The 19987-nt window shown below is 39.1% G+C and overlaps 1 protein-coding gene across 1 annotated transcript; it reads left to right on the top strand.

Moving 5' to 3' along the window:
* The first annotated feature begins 2657 nt into the window (after positions 1-2657).
* LOC129843411 (NLR family CARD domain-containing protein 3-like) lies at positions 2658-19440 on the top strand. Its single transcript, XM_055912121.1, has 10 exons — positions 2658-2814; positions 8630-8728; positions 11684-11800; positions 12078-12162; positions 12292-12514; positions 14126-15890; positions 16165-16338; positions 17944-18117; positions 18375-18421; positions 18899-19440. Exons 2-10 carry the CDS (start codon positions 8646-8648, stop codon positions 19423-19425), a joined length of 3195 nt encoding a protein of 1064 aa, XP_055768096.1. The 5' UTR covers positions 2658-2814; positions 8630-8645; the 3' UTR covers positions 19426-19440.
* Positions 19441-19987: the final 547 nt, after the last annotated feature.

Raw genomic sequence — 19987 nt, forward strand, 5'->3', positions numbered from 1 at the left:
TCCATATAGATATAAATGATTGAGTGAGAATAGTGGAGCATAACAAAGATAACTGTCAGACCTCCATATAGATTTAAATGACTGAGTGAGAATAGTGAAGCATAACAAAGATAACTGTCAGACCTCCATATAGATTTAAATGATTGAGTGAGAATAGTGGAGCATAACAAAGATAACTGTCAGACCTCCATATAGATTTAAATGACTGAGTGAGAATAGTGGAGCATAACAAAGATACCTGTCAGACCTCCATATAGATTTAAATGATTGAGTGAGAATAGTGGAGCATAACAAAGATAACTGTCAGACCTCCATATAGATTTAAATGACTGAGTGAGAATAGTGGAGCATAACAAAGAGAACTGTCAGACCAAGAAACAACAAAGAGCTCACTGCCTTTACTGCAGGTAAAAACAGCAAAATAAAATAAAAAATAGAAAATAAAAAATAAAATAATAAAAATCCATTACTCCAGTAGTCCTGTGCAGAACAAAAGTTAAATCACCTCAGAGCTGGGAGTGAGATCTGCTCACATCAGAGGTAGATAACTAGGTATGTTGACTATCAGTTACAGTCTGGGAGTGAGATCTGCTCACATCAGAGGTAGATAACTAGGTATGTTGACTATCAGTTACAGTCTGGGAGTGAGATCTGCTCACATCAGAGGTAGATAACTAGGTATGCCCTGATAGGCTCTTTATTGACAACTCTAATAGGACAATTATATCAAGAAGACTTTATAACTGCCCTGATAGGCTCTTTATTGACAACTCTAATAGGACAATTTGGGTCGACATGGAAGAAGAACTTAATGCCCCATTTGGAGCATCATATTATCTGAGTCAACACTTAAATGTGGGACTGCAGAATCCCATAATGTCCCAAACTAAGAAATATGGAGTCAGATAAATAAGAGACAGATATCTTCACCTTTCCTGACAAGCTCTGCTTCGTTATGGAACAACCATAAATACAAAATAGGAGGAAAGGTGGTTGTCTGGAAAGAGTGGGATAGGTTTAGTTTTAGCCTCCACACTAATACATTTAATGTTTGCTTTATGTGTCAACTTGAATTTGAGTGTGGCTGTGGAAGACTGGTCCCTTGATGATGTCTGCAAGTGGCTGAGTACCAATGATCTCCATGATTCCATCCCATCATTCCAACGTTCACAATCTTTCTGAAGAATGCCAACTCTATTCAATAGTCCACTTTGCAACGAGCAAACTTTCTCTGTGTCCAGACGACTCACACATATTGTCCTCTATCACCAGCATGAACCACATGTTCTAATTACCTGTGGAGTTAATGGGGGAAAACAAATAGATGTTTCAGCGTCTATCGGCCACACATCTACCAAAACCACAGAGAGCTTTTCAGAGACAACTTAGATGAGAATTGCCCTCATGATGAATTTGAGACTGGGACTGATCCCATTGAAGATGACATGAGCGATGTAGAGAGTCTGCCAGAGGCTGAATATGTTCAAGCCACAGAGATCAACACTGAGCAGCTGATTGAACGTCTCTAAAACAATATCTGTCTTTTTATTTAGTAAATCAGGAAAGAACACTGCATCCCAGCTACGGTACAGAATAACATTGTTGAGGACCTCAGAACCATTGTTGATGCATTATGACACTACAGTGATCCCCTCAGGTTTCATCTGACAAATAAACTAATACATGTGGTTGAACAGGACCATCTCAGGGACTTGCTGAACAACTCTGCAGTATTTGAGGAATGCATTAGATGCATAATCTCTGAGTGGATGCTGGAGCATTACTGTGTGAAAGAACTGGACGTGGTCAGGACAATTGAAGTACCACTGAGCAACAAAGAAGGTTATAAAACAAGGTCATTTCAATACAGCTACATTTCCCCCAGGCTACACGAATATAAAGAGACATGAGACAAAACAATCATAATGAATCAGATTACATGGCCCCCAGGCTACATGAATATAAAGAGAAATGAGACAAAACAATCATAATGAATCAGATTACATGGCCCCCAGGCTATATGAATATAAAGAGACATGAGACAAAACAATCATAATGAATCAGATTACATGGAGAGGGGGACCTGATCCTAGATCATAATGAATCAGATTACATGGAGAGGGGGGACCTGATCCTAGATCATAATGAATCAGATTACATGGAGAGGAGGACCTGATCCTAGATCATAATGAATCAGATTACATGGAGAGGAGGGACCTGATCCTAGATCATAATGAATCAGATTACATGGAGAGGGGGGACCTGATCCTAGATCATAATGAATCAGATTACATGGAGAGGGGGGACCTGATCCTAGATCATAATGAATCAGATTACATGGAGAGGGGGGACCTGATCCTAGATCATAATGAATCAGATTACATGGAGAGGGGGACCTGATCCTAGATCATAATGAATCAGATTACATGGAGAGGGGGGACCTGATCCTAGATCATAATGAATCAGATTACATGGAGAGGAGGGACCTGATCCTAGATCATATTGAATCAGATTACATGGAGAGGAGGACCTGATCCTAGATCATATTGAATCAGATTACATGGAGAGGGGGGGGCTGATCCTAGGTCAGTACCCTCCTCTGGGATACTGCTTGTATGAAACAGAACACATAGTTGTAAAGTCTAGTTACAGCAGGTGTTTACTGCCATCTAGTGGAAGATACCAATAAAACACTTTATTATCAGGGTGGGGAGACGGCTGAGCTGAAACAGAAAGTAAAGTTGTTCTTTTGTTCAGGATCCATTTTGAGACGACAGAGCAGAAAACACTATATGGAGATTATTGAAAAATAAAGTAAGTATTTCTGAAAAATAATTTATTCTAAAGGACAGAGTAAGAGAATGAATATCTGTAATGAGATATTACTAGTTAGTAGAACTGCCACTTGAGTTGCTGACAGACAGCAGTTTTCAAAGTGTAAACTAATCAGTAGGCCGACATGTTATCAGTAAAACGTCTGGTAAAGATGGTGGAGGAGCTTTTCAACTATATGGTTTTATGTTATCTCAGGGTTTCTCAATCCTTTTGTTCTTACCAGCACTTACACACCTGATTCAACTAATCATCAAATATTTTAAGACAGTTTAATATTTGAGGCATACAAATGAACATTCTCAAATTAAAACCTTTTGGGTTTGTAGGCCCACTTACAATTATTAAAGGCCTACACTAACTCACATTTTGCAGGAAAAAAAACACAACTAAACTTGGTTTCGAGTAAATTAAATGTTTATCAAAAATAATGTAAGAGAGATGTCTTGAAGAAACGCGTCTGGGTTTAGAACTCTGTGCCTCAGTGCGCTGCGACTGTGGGAAGTTCGTTTTGCATGGCCCGGTGCTACAGGTGGGTGGACATTTACTTTAAGGACCAATGGATTGGTATAAAATGCGCAAACTCTGCTCACCCGGGGAGCCGGGCAATGCAAAACAAATTCCCCCAGTGACCGTTACTTTATTTCCTTATATGAAATGTAAAGTAACTTTGTAGCCGACGCAGTTCCAGAATGTCTGTTGAAACTGTGTCTCATATGGAACGTTAGAACAGTGGTGGAAACAGAACTCAGTTCTCAACTCAATTGTCATACTTGACTAAAAGTAAAGATTCCTTAATAGAAATTATTAAATTAAAAATGAAAGTCACCCAGTAAAATTCTACTTCAGTAAAAGTCTAAAAGTATTTGGTTTTAAATATTATTAAGTATCAAAAGTACATTTAATTGCTCAAATATACTTAATTATCAAAGTAAAAGTAAAGTAGTAATAATTTCAATTCCTTTTATTAATCAAACCAGACGGCACAACTTTCTTGTTATTTTAATTTCCGGATAGCCAGGGTCACACTCCAACACTCAGACATCATTTAAAAACAAAGTATTTGTGTTTAGTGAGTCCTCCAGATCAGAGGCAGGAGGGATGACCAGGGATGTTCTCTTGATAAGTGTGTGAATTAGACCATTTTCTGTCCTGCTAAGCATTCAAAATGTAACGAGTAATTTTGGGAGTCAGGGAAAATGTATGGAGTAAAAAAATCATTTTCTTCATGAATGTAGTGAAGTAAAAGTAAAAGTTGTTAAAAACATAAATAGTAATATATAAATAGTAAGTAGTACTTTAAAGTATTTAGAAGACAGATAAAAGTGTTAGAAGACAGATAAATGTGTTGATTTGTAGGAACCTGATGGTCTCTGTTGGAAATGTTGTGAAAAGAATCTGGCCTCGGCTATAAATATCTGGCATTACTCATCTCATATGTATATACTGTATTCTATACTATTCTACTGTATCTTAGTCTATGCATTACTCATCTCATATGTATATACTGTATTCTATACTATTCTACTGTATCTTAGTCTATGTATTACTCATCTCATATGTATATACTGTATTCTATACTATTCTACTGTATCTTAGTCTATGTATTACTCATCTCATATGTATATACTGTATTCTATACTATTCTACTGTATCTTAGTCTATGTATTACTCATCTCATATGTATATACTGTATTCTATACTATTCTACTGTATCTTAGTCTATGTATTACTCATCTCATATGTATATACTGTATTCTATACTATTCTACTGTATCTTAGTCTATGTATTACTCATCTCATATGTATATACTGCATTCTATACTATTTTACTGTATCTTAGTCTATGTATTACTCATCTCATATGTATATACTGCATTCTATACTATTCTACTGTATCTTAGTCTATTCATTACTCATCTCATATGTATATACTGTATTCTATACTATTCTACTGTATCTTAGTCTGTATTACTCATCTCATATGTATATACTGCATTCTATACTATTCTACTGTATCTTAGTCTATGCATTACTCATCTCATATGTATATACTGTATTCTATACTATTCTACTGTATCTTAGTCTATGCATTACTCATCTCATATGTATATACTGCATTCTATACTATTCTACTGTATCTTAGTCTATGCATTACTCATCTCATATGTATATACTGTATTCTATACTATTATACTGTATCTTAGTCTATGTATTACTCATCTCATATGTATATACTGTATTCTATACTATTCTACTGTATCTTAGTCTATGCATTACTCATCTCATATGTATATACTGTATTCTATACTATTCTATCTTAGTCTATGCCGCTCTGACATTGTGACCAATAACATTTGATTTGATTTGATTTAGATTAGGCTTTATACACTACATGACCAAAAATATGTGGACACCTGCTAGTCGAACATCTCATTCCAAAATCATAGGCATTAATATGGAGTTGTTCCCCCTTTGCTGCTATAACAGCCTCCACTCTTCTGGGAAGGCTTTGCACTAGATGTTGGAACATTGCTGCGGGGACTTGCTTCCATTCAGCCACAAGAGCATTAGGGAGGTCGGGCACTGATGTTGGGTGATTAGGCCTGGCTCGCAGTCGGCGTTCCAATTCATCCCAAAGGTGTTAGATTGGTTGAGGTCAGGGCTCTGTGCAGGCCAGTCAAGTTCATCCACACCGATCTCGGCAAGCCATTTCTGTATGGACCTCGCTTTGTGCACGGGGGCATTGTCATGCTGAAACAGGAAATGGCCTTTCACCAAACTGTTTCCACAAAGTTGGAAGCACAGAATCGTCTAGAATGTAATTTTATACTGTAGCGTTAAGATTTCTCTTCACTAGAACTAGGGGGCCCGAACCATGAAAAACAGCCCAGACCATTATTCCTCCTCCACCAAACTTTACAGTTGGCACAATGCATTCGGGCAGGTAGCGTTTTCCTGGCATCCGCCAAACCCAGATTCGTCTGTCGGACTGCCAGATGGTGAAGCGTGATTCATAATTCCAACGAACACGTTTCCACTGTTCCAGAGTCCAATGGCGGCGAGCTTTACACCACTCAAGCAGATGCTTGGCATTGCGCATGATGATCTTGTGTACGGCTGCTCGACCATGGAAACTAATTTCTAACTAATGAAGCTCCCGACGAACAGTTATTTTGCTGACGTTGCAGATTGGAACTTGGTAGTGCGTGTTGCAACCGAGGACAGACCATTTTTATGCTCTTCTGCACTCGGTTGGCCCGTTCTGTGAGCTTGTGTGGCCTACCACTTCACAGTTGAGCCGTTGTTGCTCCTAGACGTTTCCACTTCACAATAACAGCACTTACAGTTGACCGGGGCAGCTCTAGCAGGGCAGGAATTTGACGAACTGACTTGTTGGTAAGGTGGCATCCTATGACATTTGTCTATGGAGATTGCATGGCGGTCTGCTCGATTCTATACATCTGTCAGCAGCGGGTGTGGCTGAAATAGCTGAATTTTCTAATTTGAAGGGGTGTCCACATACTTTTGTATATATAGTGTACATGCTCTGTCCTGCTACTGGTAGGACTATAACATTATGTGAACTGACCTGAACAGGTTTAGGCTGGTCATCTATGATATGTAGGCTATAGCTGAGGTATAGACCTTGATCTGCATATCACTAACAAACTGCTATTATACATTATAACCTAGTCTACTTTACATAATATAAAATCTCTTACTTGATGCAAAAAAACTTTCTGAATGGATCAATGATGTCCATTTCAGCCCTTCTGTCTATATTCTCAGATACGTTTAGAAAATAACAGATTGAAAGACAATGAACAATAAATAGCCTACTGTTAGTGAATACAAATAATTGTGAGACATGGCCTTGTGTTGCTGTACTGTCTAGAACTACCTTAACAAACAGTGACTTATTATTATTATTATTGTTGTTGCTGTACTGTCTATAACTACCTTAACAAACAGTGACTTATTATTATTATTATTGTTATTATTATTATTGTTGCTGTACTGTCTAGAACTACCTTAATTAACAAACAGTGACTTATTATTATTATTATTGTTGTTGCTGTACTGTCTATAACTACCTTAACAAACAGTGACTTATTATTATTGTTATTGTTGTTGTTGCTGTACTGTCTATAACTACCTTAACAAACAGTGACTTATTATTATTATTATTATTATTGTTGTTGTACTGTCTATAACTACCTTAACAAACAGTGACTTATTATTATTATTATTATTATTGTTGTTGCTGTACTGTCTATAACTACCTTAACAAACAGTGACTTATTATTATTATTATTGTTGCTGTACTGTCTATAACTACCTTAACAAACAGTGACTTATTATTATTATTATTATTATTATTATTATTATTGTTGCTGTACTGTCTATAACTTCCTTAACAAACAGTGACTTATTATTATTATTATTATTATTGTTGCTGTACTGTCTATAACTACCTTAACAAACAGTGACTTATTATTATTATTATTATTATTGTTGCTGTACTGTCTATAACTATCTTAACAAACAGTGACTTATTATTATTATTATTATTATTATTATTATTATTATTGTTGCTGTACTGTCTATAACTACCTTAACAAACAGTGACTTATTATTATTGTTATTATTATTATTGTTGCTGTACTGTCTAGAACTACCTTATTAACAAACAGTGACTTATTATTATTATTATTGTTGTTGCTGTACTGTCTATAACTACCTTAACAAACAGTGACTTATTATTATTATTATTATTATTGTTGCTGTACTGTCTATAACTACCTTAACAAACAGTGACTTATTATTATTGTTATTATTATTATTGTTGCTGTACTGTCTAGAACTACCTTATTAACAAACAGTGACTTATTATTATTATTATTGTTGTTGCTGTACTGTCTATAACTACCTTAACAAACAGTGACTTATTATTATTATTATTATTGTTGCTGTACTGTCTAGAACTACCTTAACAAACAGTGACTTATTATTATTATTATTATTGTTGCTGTACTGTCTAGAACTACCTTAACAAACAGTGACTTATTATTATTATTATTGTTGTTGCTGTACTGTCTATAACTACCTTAACAAACAGTGACTTATTATTATTATTATTATTGTTGCTGTACTGTCTAGAACTACCTTAACAAACAGTGACTTATTATTATTATTATTATTGCTGTACTGTCTAGAACTACCTTAACAAACAGTGACTTATTATTATTATTATTGTTGCTGTACTGTCTATAACTACCTTAACAAACAGTGACTTATTATTATTGTTATTATTATTATTGTTGCTGTACTGTCTAGAACTACCTTATTAACAAACAGTGACTTATTATTATTATTATTGTTGCTGTACTGTCTATAACTACCTTAACAAACAGTGACTTTTTAGTATTATTATTATTATTGTTGCTGTACTGTCTATAACTACCTTAACAAACAGTGACTTATTGTTATTATTATTATTATTATTATTGTTGCTGTACTGTCTAGAACTACCTTAACAAACAGTGACTTATTATTATTATTGACAGTTACCATGGAGATGAAATGTCACAACTACATGTTGATGTGATGCATTAAATCACCTGGCTGTTTCTATGTCTGTTAGTAAATGTTTTATTTCTCAGAGATAATGAATTCATGAGAACAATTGACATTCAATAATGACTTGTCACTGTGTTAACCACAACCAACATGTTGGATCTCTGTTTAGTTGTCACTGTGTTAACCACAACCAACATGCTGGATCTCTGTTTAGGGGTCAGTGCTCTAAAATGAGTCTCTCTGGGGAGAGAGAGGAGGGGGGCCCTGCCTCTAAAATGCATCTCTCTGGGGGACATGACACCAAAGCTAAGAGGTAAGATGACAATTTTATGAACAATTTATTAAGTTAATTTCCTAAATAAATAGCTATTTTAAGATGAATGCACTTACTGTAAATCACTCTGGATAAGAGCATCTGCTAAATCAGGGGTTCTCAATCCGGGGTCTGTGGAGGTACTGCAGGGGTTCTCAATCCGGGGTCTGTGGAGGTACTGCAGGGGTTCTCAATCCGGGGTCTGTGGAGGTACTGCAGGGGTTCTCAATCCGGGGTCTGTGGAGGTACTGCAGGGGTTCTCAATCCGGGGTCTGTGGAGGTACTGCAGGGGTTCTCAATCCGGGGTCTGTGGAGGTACTGCAGGGGTTCTCAATCCGGGGTCTGGAGGTACTGCAGGGGTTCTCAATCCGGGGTCTGTGGAGGTACTGCAGGGGTTCTCAATCCGGGGTCTGTGGAGGTACTGCAGGGGTTCCACGGCACCCTGACTGTACTCGTTGCAATGTAAGACATTTGATAGAATTTTCACACGACACGACCACTTTGCCTGCTCTTAATTATTGCCTAATATAATGGAATGCATATTTTATTAACCGATTCTGATCGTTGTTACAAGCAGAATTTTGACAATATTACCGTTACATCAACACACTCTTCACACCCTTTAACAACTCTAAATATCTTTGACATAGTAGCATCAAGTCCCTTGCCAATAATGTTGCCTACAACGTTGCAACAATGTTAATTTTCATCAAACACATATTACGCCCCAGATGCCTTTAATTACCCAATTTATAGCCACGCCCAATTTAAGATTATTATTTAACAATTTGATGTTGCGCTCCAAAGGGATAACTTGAAATAACATGATATAGATAAATAAATAATCAAAAGAAAAACGTGTTTATTATACACTCTTAGAAAAGAAGGTTCCTTATAGAACCACTTCCTTAATATATGGAACCACTAAAAGTGATATATATTTTTGGGTTCAGTGAAGAAGAACCTCTTTAGTTCTGATCAACAAAAGGTGGATGTTTTGAGTATATGAACCCAGCACCCCTCCAGTGGTCAGATCAATTCCTTCCGTTTTTTTCCATCGCCCGGCCAGGGATTCGAACCAGCCACCTTTCAGCCACAGCTCCAACTCCTGCCACAGCTCCAACTCCTTAGCCGCTGGATGAAAACCTGAGTTAATCTTCAGAAATAAGCATGATTTAATCTGCCAAAATTAAGACAAAATGCTTGAGACATACATGGTATTGCTTGTGATACATAATTATTATACATAAATCATTGCCAAAAGCACAAGACATACTGTTGCATGTAGGTCTATATTATTTATAGATTGATCATATAGAAATGTAAAAACATTATTTTTAACTACTCCAAAGCAATTACATGTGGCGCAGGAACCACTGACTCACTGCATTACTCTATAGTATTATCAAGACACCTGCTGTTAACTCTTAACTACTTAGGACAGCTCACGAGGTGTCCTGAATATCTGCCGACTAGGTGGGACTAGAGACTTCATGCAAAGCTTTAATTTATACCAGAAGTGTAAAATGTCTTTATTCTCAGCACTTATACGACCAATTTTCTACTAAGAGACACTTTGGCGATATGGACCCAGATCTCAAAACATTGTTATAAAAAACTTAGAATGTTTGTTTTACATAATAATAAAACATGAATATTACTAATGTAACCCACTGTAAAGACTGGGTTTAGTTGATTGTGTCGCACTGCTCATGTCCGCTTCCTGGAACTGTCCGCGTTCCCGTACAGAACTGTCCGCGTTCCCGTACAGAACTGTCCGCGTTCCCGTACAGACATGTCCGCGTTCCCGTACAGACATGTCCGCGTTCCCGTACAGAACTGTCCGCGTCCACGTTCGGTGTGGCGCCAAGCATATTGTCCGGTTACGCGCAGAGTTGGCTGAGGTGATCTTGGAGAAAAACGACGGAGTTCACTACAGTGTTGAGACACCGAAGTTTAGTGTTCAATTTGCTTTTTTCTTTACGGTCAGGGACAGTATGAGTGTAGCCAGATCCTTTTCACTCTCTATCCTTGGTTCATTTTGTGGTTCACCGGATTCATCATTTTCATCGAGACGAGGTACAGAACGACCAGCTAGCTAGCCAAGCTAGTCGGTACAGTTAGGTAAGCTAGCTAGCTACTATACCAGCAGCATCCTAGTTAACTTAGCTAACAATACATCATTCTCTCGTTGACGGATGCTGACTACCTCTGTCCGGTTCTCCTCTCTCCACTAGATGAACGGTAACTTTAGTGTTTAACCCCTCTGTGTCCAAGGACCAATCTTTTGAATATTATTTTCAGGGCGCCTCAATAGCAGGTATTGAACACCGGGTAAATAATCACTAGTCAGAGCCTCAACCTCAGGATACATTCTTTATACAAAACATCTTAATATCTGATATTGCGCGTTAACAACCTCGGAATATAAAAGACAAGAGTGCGTCTTCCAGCCCTCCAATAAATTACATAATTCAACCCTCCCGGTTAGTAAATTTACCTCAACATGCCCCCGGAGAAGGCAGAGTAACGACACCAGCCTTTTAGCGGGGCTGACTACAACGCTCGCGTCGCTAAATTAATTTCGTTATTAAAAATGACACACTGCACGCGCACGCCAACGAGCGTCTAGAAGTCAGTTCTATTTGTGACACAGATCGCGCTGCATCTCCTCATTGGTTTATAGAAGCAGGTACCCACGTGCCATCTCCTCATTGGTTTATAGAAGCAGGTACCCACGTGCCATCTCCTCATTGGTTTATAGAAGCAGGTACCCACGTGCCATCGCCTCATTTAGCAAAAAACATAAACATAACTTCTTTAAACAATAAAAGCTCATTTACTAACATTTCTGAAAATGGATATATAGCTTTTTGGAATGAAACTCTTCTTATGTTTCCCCATCTGAGCTCAGAGTAGATGAGAGATGTAATGTTTGTCTCTGTTGTGTTGAAGCCCAATCAAGCAGGAGAGACCAGCCTCCCCTGTACCCAGCTGTGTGTCCATGAAGAGTGACAAGTCTATGGTTCAACCTATACAGTTTAGAGAGGGAGACTTTTCTACTGAACAAAGGTAAGAAGAACTCATGGGTCATGGTCAGTGAGTTAAACAACACTGTCTCCAGTCATTTCTCCTCTCCCATTTCTATTTGTTGTTTTCATAATCCATAGGCTAATCCTTTTGTCCATTTTCATAGTCCTAAAACAATATTAAACAAACACAACATTCCCTCCGTGTGTGTGTGTGTGTGTGTGTGTGTGTGTGTGTGTGTGTGTGTGTGTGTGTGTGTGTGTGTGTGTGTGTGTGTGCTCCCTGGATGAGGAGATGTAATCTCATGTTTTGTTCACAGAAACCAACAGGAGAGATCAGAGTCAGAGATTCTCAGTGGTCAGTCTTCCCAGAGTCATCAAACAGACCTGGCCTCCATATTCAGTGTATGTGGTCCTGTTATGTACATTTGTTTTTGTTTACCTCAAGTAAAGTTGATCTGTCAATCATTAATTAATGTGTTAATGAGAAAGCATTTATTCTCTGGCTTAACTTATTTACTTTATTTATTTCAGATGCTTGAAAAGAATATTGTGACATTTGTGAAGAACGAGCTGAAGATGTTCAAGAGGATTCTTAGTCCAGAACTCCCAGAAGGCTTTGAGAGTCAGAACCAGGAAGTGGTGGATGCTGAAGATGAGAAGCAGGAGAGCAGTGCCAGAGAGGGGGCTCTGAAGATCACACTGCACGTCCTGAGGAAAATGAACCAGAAGGAGCTTGCTGACACACTGGAGAAATGTAAGATCTGTCTGCCTCATGTTTAATGGTGTTTTATAACATTTAAAAGCTGTAGCTAAAGTACATCTAAAGTAGCTGTGTAACTCAATGATATTGTAGCAGCCTTAACTAGAGGTCGACCGATTAGGATTTTTCAACGCAGATACCGATACCGATTATTGGACGACCAAAAAAGCCGATACAATTTTTTTTACATTTACTTGTAATAATGACAATTACAACAATACTGAATGAACACTTATTTTAACTTCATATATAATTAAATAATGCAAAAACAAAGTGTTGGAGAAGAAAGTAGAAGTGCAATATGTGCCATGTAAGAAAGCTAACGTTTAAGTTCCTTGCTCAGAACATGAGAACATATGAAAGCTGGTGGTTCCTTTTAACATGAGTCTTCAATAGAAGTTTTAGGTTGTAGTTATTATAGGAATTATAGGACTATTTCCCTCTATACCATTTGTATTTCATTAACCTTTGACTATTGGATGTTCTTATAGGCACTTTAGTATTGCCAGTGTAACAGTATAGCTTCCGTCCCTCTCCTCGCTCCTACCTGGGCTTGAACCAGGAACACAACGACAACAGCCACCCTCGAAGCAGCGTTACCCATGCAGAGCAAGGGGAACAACCACTCCAAGGCTCAGAGCGAGTGACGTTTGAAACGCTATTAGCGCGCGCTAACTAGCTAGCCATTTCACTTCGGTTACACCAGCCTCATCTCGGGAGTTGATAGGCTTGAAGTCATAAACAGCGCAATGCTTGACGCACAACGAATAGCTGCTGGCAAAACGCATGAAAGTGCTGTTTGAATGAATGTTTACGTGCCTGCTTCTGCCTACCACCGCTAAGTCAGATACATAGATACTTGTATGCTCAGTCAGATTATATGCAACGCAGGACACGCTAGATAATATCTAGTAATATCATCAACCATGTGTAGTTAACTAGTGGTTCTGATTGATTGATTGTTTTTTATAAGATAAGTTTAATGCTAGCTAGCTACTTACCTTGGCTTACTGCATTCCTTGTGGAGTGCAACGAGAGGCAGGCAGGTCGTTATTGCGTTGGACTAGTTAACCTGAAGGTTGCAAGATTGGATCCCCCGAGCTGACAAGGTGAAAATCTGTCATTCTGCCCCTGAACGAGGCAGTTAACCCACCGTTTCTAGGCCGTCATTGAAAATAAGAATGTGTTCTTAACTGACTTAAATAAAGAAGAAAAAAAGAAAAAATCGGCGTCCAAAAATAACGATTTCCGATTGTTATGAAAACTTGAAATCGGCCCTAATTAATCTGCCATTCCGATTAATCGGTCGACCTCTAGCCTTAACACAACACCTAGTGACCTCATCAAGTAGCAGCAGGGATGTGTTGTGGTGATTAATTTAGAGAGAGAAGATTAGAGAGACAACATTAATAATACCATCAATAATACCAATAATAATATAATCAGTCACACCAGTCTGTAATGCATTATGAAAACATTTACACATTTATACAGTCAGTTAAGAGAATAAATTATTATAATGTAAAACTTTATAACAGTCCTACAATACTGTAGTCATTAAAACAGACGTAATATTAATATCCTCTGTGTTATTTCTTCATTCAGATGATCCTGCTGTGATTTGCCAACGTGAACTCAAATCTAATCTAAAGAAGAAGTTTCAATGTGTATTTGAGGGGATCGCTAAACAAGGAAACCCAACACTTCTCAATAAGATCTACACAGAGCTCTACATCACAGAGGGTGGAACAGGAGAGGTCAATAATGAACATGAGCTGAGACAGATTGAGACAACAACCAGGAAACAAGCAAGACCAGAGACTGCAATCAAATGTAACGACATCTTCAAACCCTTAACTAGACAAGACAAACTTATCAGAACTGTGCTGACAAAGGGAGTCGCTGGCATTGGAAAAACAGTCTCTGTGCAGAAGTTCATTCTGGACTGGGCTGAAGGAAAAACAAATCAGGATGTCCAATTTGTATTTTCATTCCCTTTCCGGGAGCTGAATTTGATGAAAGAGGACAAACACACTTTCATTAAACTTCTCAATCACTTCTCAATGGAAACCAAACAATCAGGATTCTCCATCTACAACAAGTACAAAGTTCTGTTCATCTTTGATGGTCTGGATGAGTGCCGACTGCCCCTAGACTTCCAGAAGAACAAGATCTGTTGTGACGTCACAGAGTCAACCTCCGTGGATGTTCTGCTGACAAATCTCATCAAGGGAAATCTGCTTCCCTCTGCTCTCCTCTGGATAACTACCCGACCTGCAGCAGCCAATAAGATCCCTTCAGGGTGTGTTGACCAGGTGACAGAGGTACGAGGGTTCAATGACCCACAGAAGAAGGAGTACTTCAGGAAGAGATTCAGTGATGAGGACCTGGCCAGCAGAATCATCTCACACATAAAGACATCAAGGAGCCTCCACATCATGTGCCACATTCCAGTCTTCTGTTGGATTTCTGCAACAGTCCTTGAACACATGCTGAAACATAAGAGAGAAGAGATGCCCAAGACTCTGACTGAGATGTACACACACCTTGTGGTGTTTCATACCAAACAGAAGAATGAAAAGTATCTTGGGAAAGAAGAGACAGGTCCACACTGGAATAAAGAGAGCATTCTGTCACTGGGAAAACTGGCTTTTCAACAGCTTGTGAAGGGCAATCTGATTTTCTATGAAGAAGACCTGAAAGAGGCTGGCATTGATGTCAATGAAGCCTCAGTGTACTCAGGATTGTGCACACAGATCTTTAAAGAGGAATGTGGGCTGTACCAGGACAAGGTGTACTGCTTTGTTTATCTGAGCATTCAGGAGTTTCTGGCTGCTGTATATGTGTTCCTCTCCTTCATCAACAACAATGAGAATCTAATGGACAAACTGCAAACAAAAGACGAGCCTGAAGTTACGTTCTACAAGAGTGCTGTGGATAAAGCCTTACAAAGTGAGACGGGACACCTGGACCTTTTCCTCCGCTTCCTTCTGGGCCTCTCACTGGAGTCCAATCAGAAGCACTTACGAGGTCTACTGACAAAGACAAGAAGCAGCTCACAGAGCCATGAAGAAACAGTCAAGTACATCAAGGAGAAGATCAGGGAGAATCCCTCTCCAGAGAGGAGCATCAATCTGTTCCACTGTCTGAATGAACTGAATGACCATTCTCTAGTGGAGGAGATCCAAAGCTACCTGAGCTCAGGAAGTCTCTCAAAACCCAACCTGTCACCTGCACAGTGGTCAGCTCTGGTCTTTGTGTTGCTGACTTCAGAAAAGGAGCTGGATGTGTTTGACCTGAAGAAATACTCCAGATCAGAGGAAAGTCTTCTGAGGCTGCTGCCAGTGGTCAAAGCCTCCAGAGCTGCTCTGTGAGTAAATAAAATTACATTTAAGAACTAATCATCAGGAGAAAATATTCAGTTTCTAGAAAATGTGTTATAATATGTATATAATATTATATTGAATAAATGTATTTATTTTTACATTAGTATAACATTATGACCATACAATTCTAGGAGACGGAAGATGGAAGATGAATCTATATGTTGTTTGGGAGAATAAACCAAATGTATCTGCCATTGTCCTTCTACACTAATCGTTAAATTAACAGTGTGTTTGAAGTCATGATGATCTCTTTGTCAGGCTGTCAGGCTGTGGAGTCACAGAGGAAGGCTGTGCTTTTCTGGTCTCAGCTCTGGAGTCAAACCCCTCACACCTGAGAGAGCTGGATCTGAGTAACAATGACCTGAAGGATTCAGGAGTGAAGCTGCTCTCTGCTGGACTGGGGAATCCCCACTGTAAACTGGAGACTCTGAGGTCAGTATTCCTGTAGTTGGTCAACAAGTGATAACTGTTCACCAGATCCACATGTGTTTACCAGGCACACATAGTCCACACCGTATGTGTTTGGACAGTGAAACTTACAGTTTTACATTTGGTGCTATGCTCCAGCATTTTGGATTTGAGATAGAATGTTTCATATTAAGTGACAGTACACCTTTTATTTGAGGTTAATGGTGAGAGGTTAGCGTGTTTAGTTGTAGTCTCTGTTATTGGTAATGGTGAGAGGTTAGCATGTTTTATTGTAGACTCTGTTATTGGTAATGGTGAGAGGTTAGCATGTTTTGTTGTAGCCTCTGTTATTAGTAATAGTGAGAGGTTAGCATGTTTTGTTGTAGCCTCTGTTATTGGTAATGGTGAGAGGTTAGCATGTTTTGTTGTAGCCTCTGTTATTGGTAATGGTGAGAGGTTAGCATGTTTTGTTGTATCCTCTGTTATTGGTAATGGTGAGAGGTTAGCATGTTTTGTTGTATCCTCTGTTATTGGTAATGGTGAGAGGTTAGCATGTTTTGTTGTAGCCTCTGTTATTGGTAATGGTGAGAGGTTAGCATGTTTTGTTGTATCCTCTGTTGTTGGTAATGGTGAGAGGTTAGCATGTTTTGTTGTAGTCTCTGTTAATGGTGAGAGGTTAGCATGTTTTGTTGTAGCCTCTGTTATTGGTAATGGTGAGAGGTTAGCATGTTTTGTTGTAGACTCTGTTATTGGTAATGGTGAGAGGTTAGCATGTTTTGTTGTAGTCTCTGTTATTGGTAATGGTGAGAGGTTAGCATGTTTTGTTGTAGCCTCTGTTATTGGTAATGGTGAGAGGTTAATATGTTTTGTTGTATCCTCTGTTATTGGTAATGGTGAGAGGTTAGCATGTTTTGTTGTAGCCTCTGTTATTGGTAATGGTGAGAGGTTAGCATGTTTTGTTGTAGCCTCTGTTATTGGTAATGGTGAGAGGTTAGCATGTTTTGTTGTAGCCTCTGTTATTGGTAATGGTGAGAGGTTAATATGTTTTGTTGTATCCTCTGTTATTGGTAATGGTGAGAGGTTAGCATGTTTTGTTGTAGTCTCTGTTATTGGTAATGGTGAGAGGTTAGCATGTTTTGTTGTAGCCTCTGTCATTCTCTCCCTCATTATTATTCATGATTCATTCATGATCTTTCTCAATCATGGCATCATCAGGCTTGATGTAAACTTGGTCAAATATTGGTCAAAACATAACCCAAAACACAACCAAAACAAGTTTGAGTCACAAGCTTGATGTAGTCACTGCGTTCAAAGAATATGGTACCAAATACTATACTTTTGACTACTTTAATACACTATAAGTTAATTGGTCAGAATACTTATGACTTCTTCAAATAGGGGGACTAGATACATAAAGTGCTTTCATTTTACTATACATTTTTTACATGTTTCTCTCTACAAGCAACACTTTGATAATTTGTCATTTCTAAAAATGATACATTATTTCATGAATAGATATGGCAGGTTTCAGGACACTGATGTATCTGAAAATTTAGAAAAAATATACTGCCACTATTTTCACCACCAAAGAATAGCAGTGTGATTTGAATATGATTTGACTCTTTGCAGGCTGTCAGGCTGTCAAGTCACAGAGGAAGGCTGTGCTTCTCTGGTCTCAGCTCTGAGGTCAAACCCCTCACACCTGAGAGAGCTGGACCTGAGCTACAATCACCCAGGAGACTCAGGAGTCAGACTGCTCTCTGCTGGACTGGAGGATCCACACTGCAGACTGGAGAAACTCAAGTATGTAGAGTATGTAAACTCAAGTATGTAGAGGGTTTATGTCCATGTTCATATCAGACATGTTTGACTTATCAGGCTAGTTAAGACAAACATTCTTACCACCACTTGGACAAAGTTATATGCTGACTGTGTGTGTGTGTGTGTGTGTGTGTGTGTGTCCATTGTGTGTGTGTGTGTGTGTGTGTGTGTTTGCACGTGTGTGCGTGAGTTCAGGTGTATCACTCAATGACTGTCTGTTCTTCTGCTTACCGCTACAGTGTGGAACATGGTGGAGAGAACAGAATGAAACCTGGGCTTAGAAAATGTGAGTGTTGACTGCTGTGAAGAATATGACTAAGAATAAGTCTTAATTCAAGTTAAGTCAAAGTCAAAGACCACCATCATTACTTACTTGTTCATATTAAATATCAGCTGTAGTTCTACAGAAGCAGAAATCAGGGACACCAAAGTTTACAAAGAGTTGCTTTGACAATGTGTGTGTGTGTGTGTGTGTGTGTGTGTGTGTGTCTCTGTGTGTGTGTCTCTGTGTGTGTGTGTGTGTGTGTGTGTGTGTGTGTGTGTGTGTGTGTGTGTGTGTGTGTGTGTGTGTAATTAATGGGAATAAGTGTGTTTTATATTACCATACAGTATAACATATGATCATTCAACAAGTCTCAAGTTACCTTAACTTCTCCTTTTGATACCTAGAAACATCTACATTAAATGAATTAGTGAAAAGTGAGTTAACATTGTAATGTGAATGATGATGATTTCTAATATTGTGTCTGGTTTCATCCATCAGATGTCTGTGATCTCACACTGGACCCAAACACAGTAAACAGACTCCTCTCTCTGTCTGAGGAGAACAGAAAGGTGACATGTAGGAGAGAGAAGCAGCCGTATCCTGATCACCCAGAGAGATTTGAGGACTGTGAACAGGTGCTGTGTAGAGAGGGTCTGACTGGGCGCTGTTACTGGGAGGCAGAGTGGAGTGGGAGAGGGGCTGATATAGGAGTGACATATAAAGGAATCAGCAGGAGAGGAGAGTTTAATGACTGTTGTCTTGGATACAATGACAAGTCCTGGAGTCTGGACTGCTCTGACAACAGTTACTCTGCCTGGCACAATAATAATCTCACTACCATAGACGTCCCCTCCTCCAGCTCCCACAGAGTAGGAGTGTATCTGGACTGGCCAGCCGGCACTCTGTCCTTCTATAGAGCCTCCTCTGACACACTGACCCACCTGATCACATTCACCTCCACATTCACTGAGCCCCTCTATCCAGGGTTTGGGGTTTGGTTTGTTGACTCAGTGTCCCTGAAATAATAACCTGACACACACACTGGACACACTGGACAGACACACACACACACTTGACACATACACACACACACACACACACACACACACACTGGACACACACACACTGGACACACTCACACACTCACACTGGACACACTCACACTGGACACACACACACACTCACACTGGACAGACACACACACACTGAACACACACACACACACTCACTGGACAGACACACACACACTGGACACACACACACACACTCACACTGGACACACACACACACACACTCACACTGGACAGACACACACACACACACACACACACAATCACACTGGACACACACACACAATCACACTGGACACACACACACTCACACTGGACACACACACACACACTCACACTGGACTCACACACAAACACTCACACTGGACACACACACACTCACACTGGACACACACACACACACTCACGCTGGACACACACACACACACTCACACTGGACACACACACACTCACACTGGACAGATACACACACACACACACACTCACTGGACAGATACACACACACTGGACACACACA

This window comes from Salvelinus fontinalis, unplaced genomic scaffold (genome assembly GCF_029448725.1).
Source record: "Salvelinus fontinalis isolate EN_2023a unplaced genomic scaffold, ASM2944872v1 scaffold_0132, whole genome shotgun sequence".
Classification (NCBI taxonomy): Eukaryota; Metazoa; Chordata; class Actinopteri; order Salmoniformes; family Salmonidae; genus Salvelinus; species Salvelinus fontinalis.

What these genes read in the sequence shown, in the direction of transcription:
- LOC129843411 (XM_055912121.1), top strand. Translation starts at nt 8,646, where the DNA reads ATGAGTCTCTCTGGGGAGAGAGAGGAGGGGGGCCCTGCCTCTAAAATG. An exon ending in GACTTTTCTACTGAACAAAG is followed by an intron (nt 11,801 to 12,077) that starts GTAAGAAGAACT and finishes TTTTGTTCACAG; the next exon opens with AAACCAACAGGAGAGATCAG. An exon ending in TGCTGACACACTGGAGAAAT is followed by an intron (nt 12,515 to 14,125) that starts GTAAGATCTGTC and finishes TTCTTCATTCAG; the next exon opens with ATGATCCTGCTGTGATTTGC.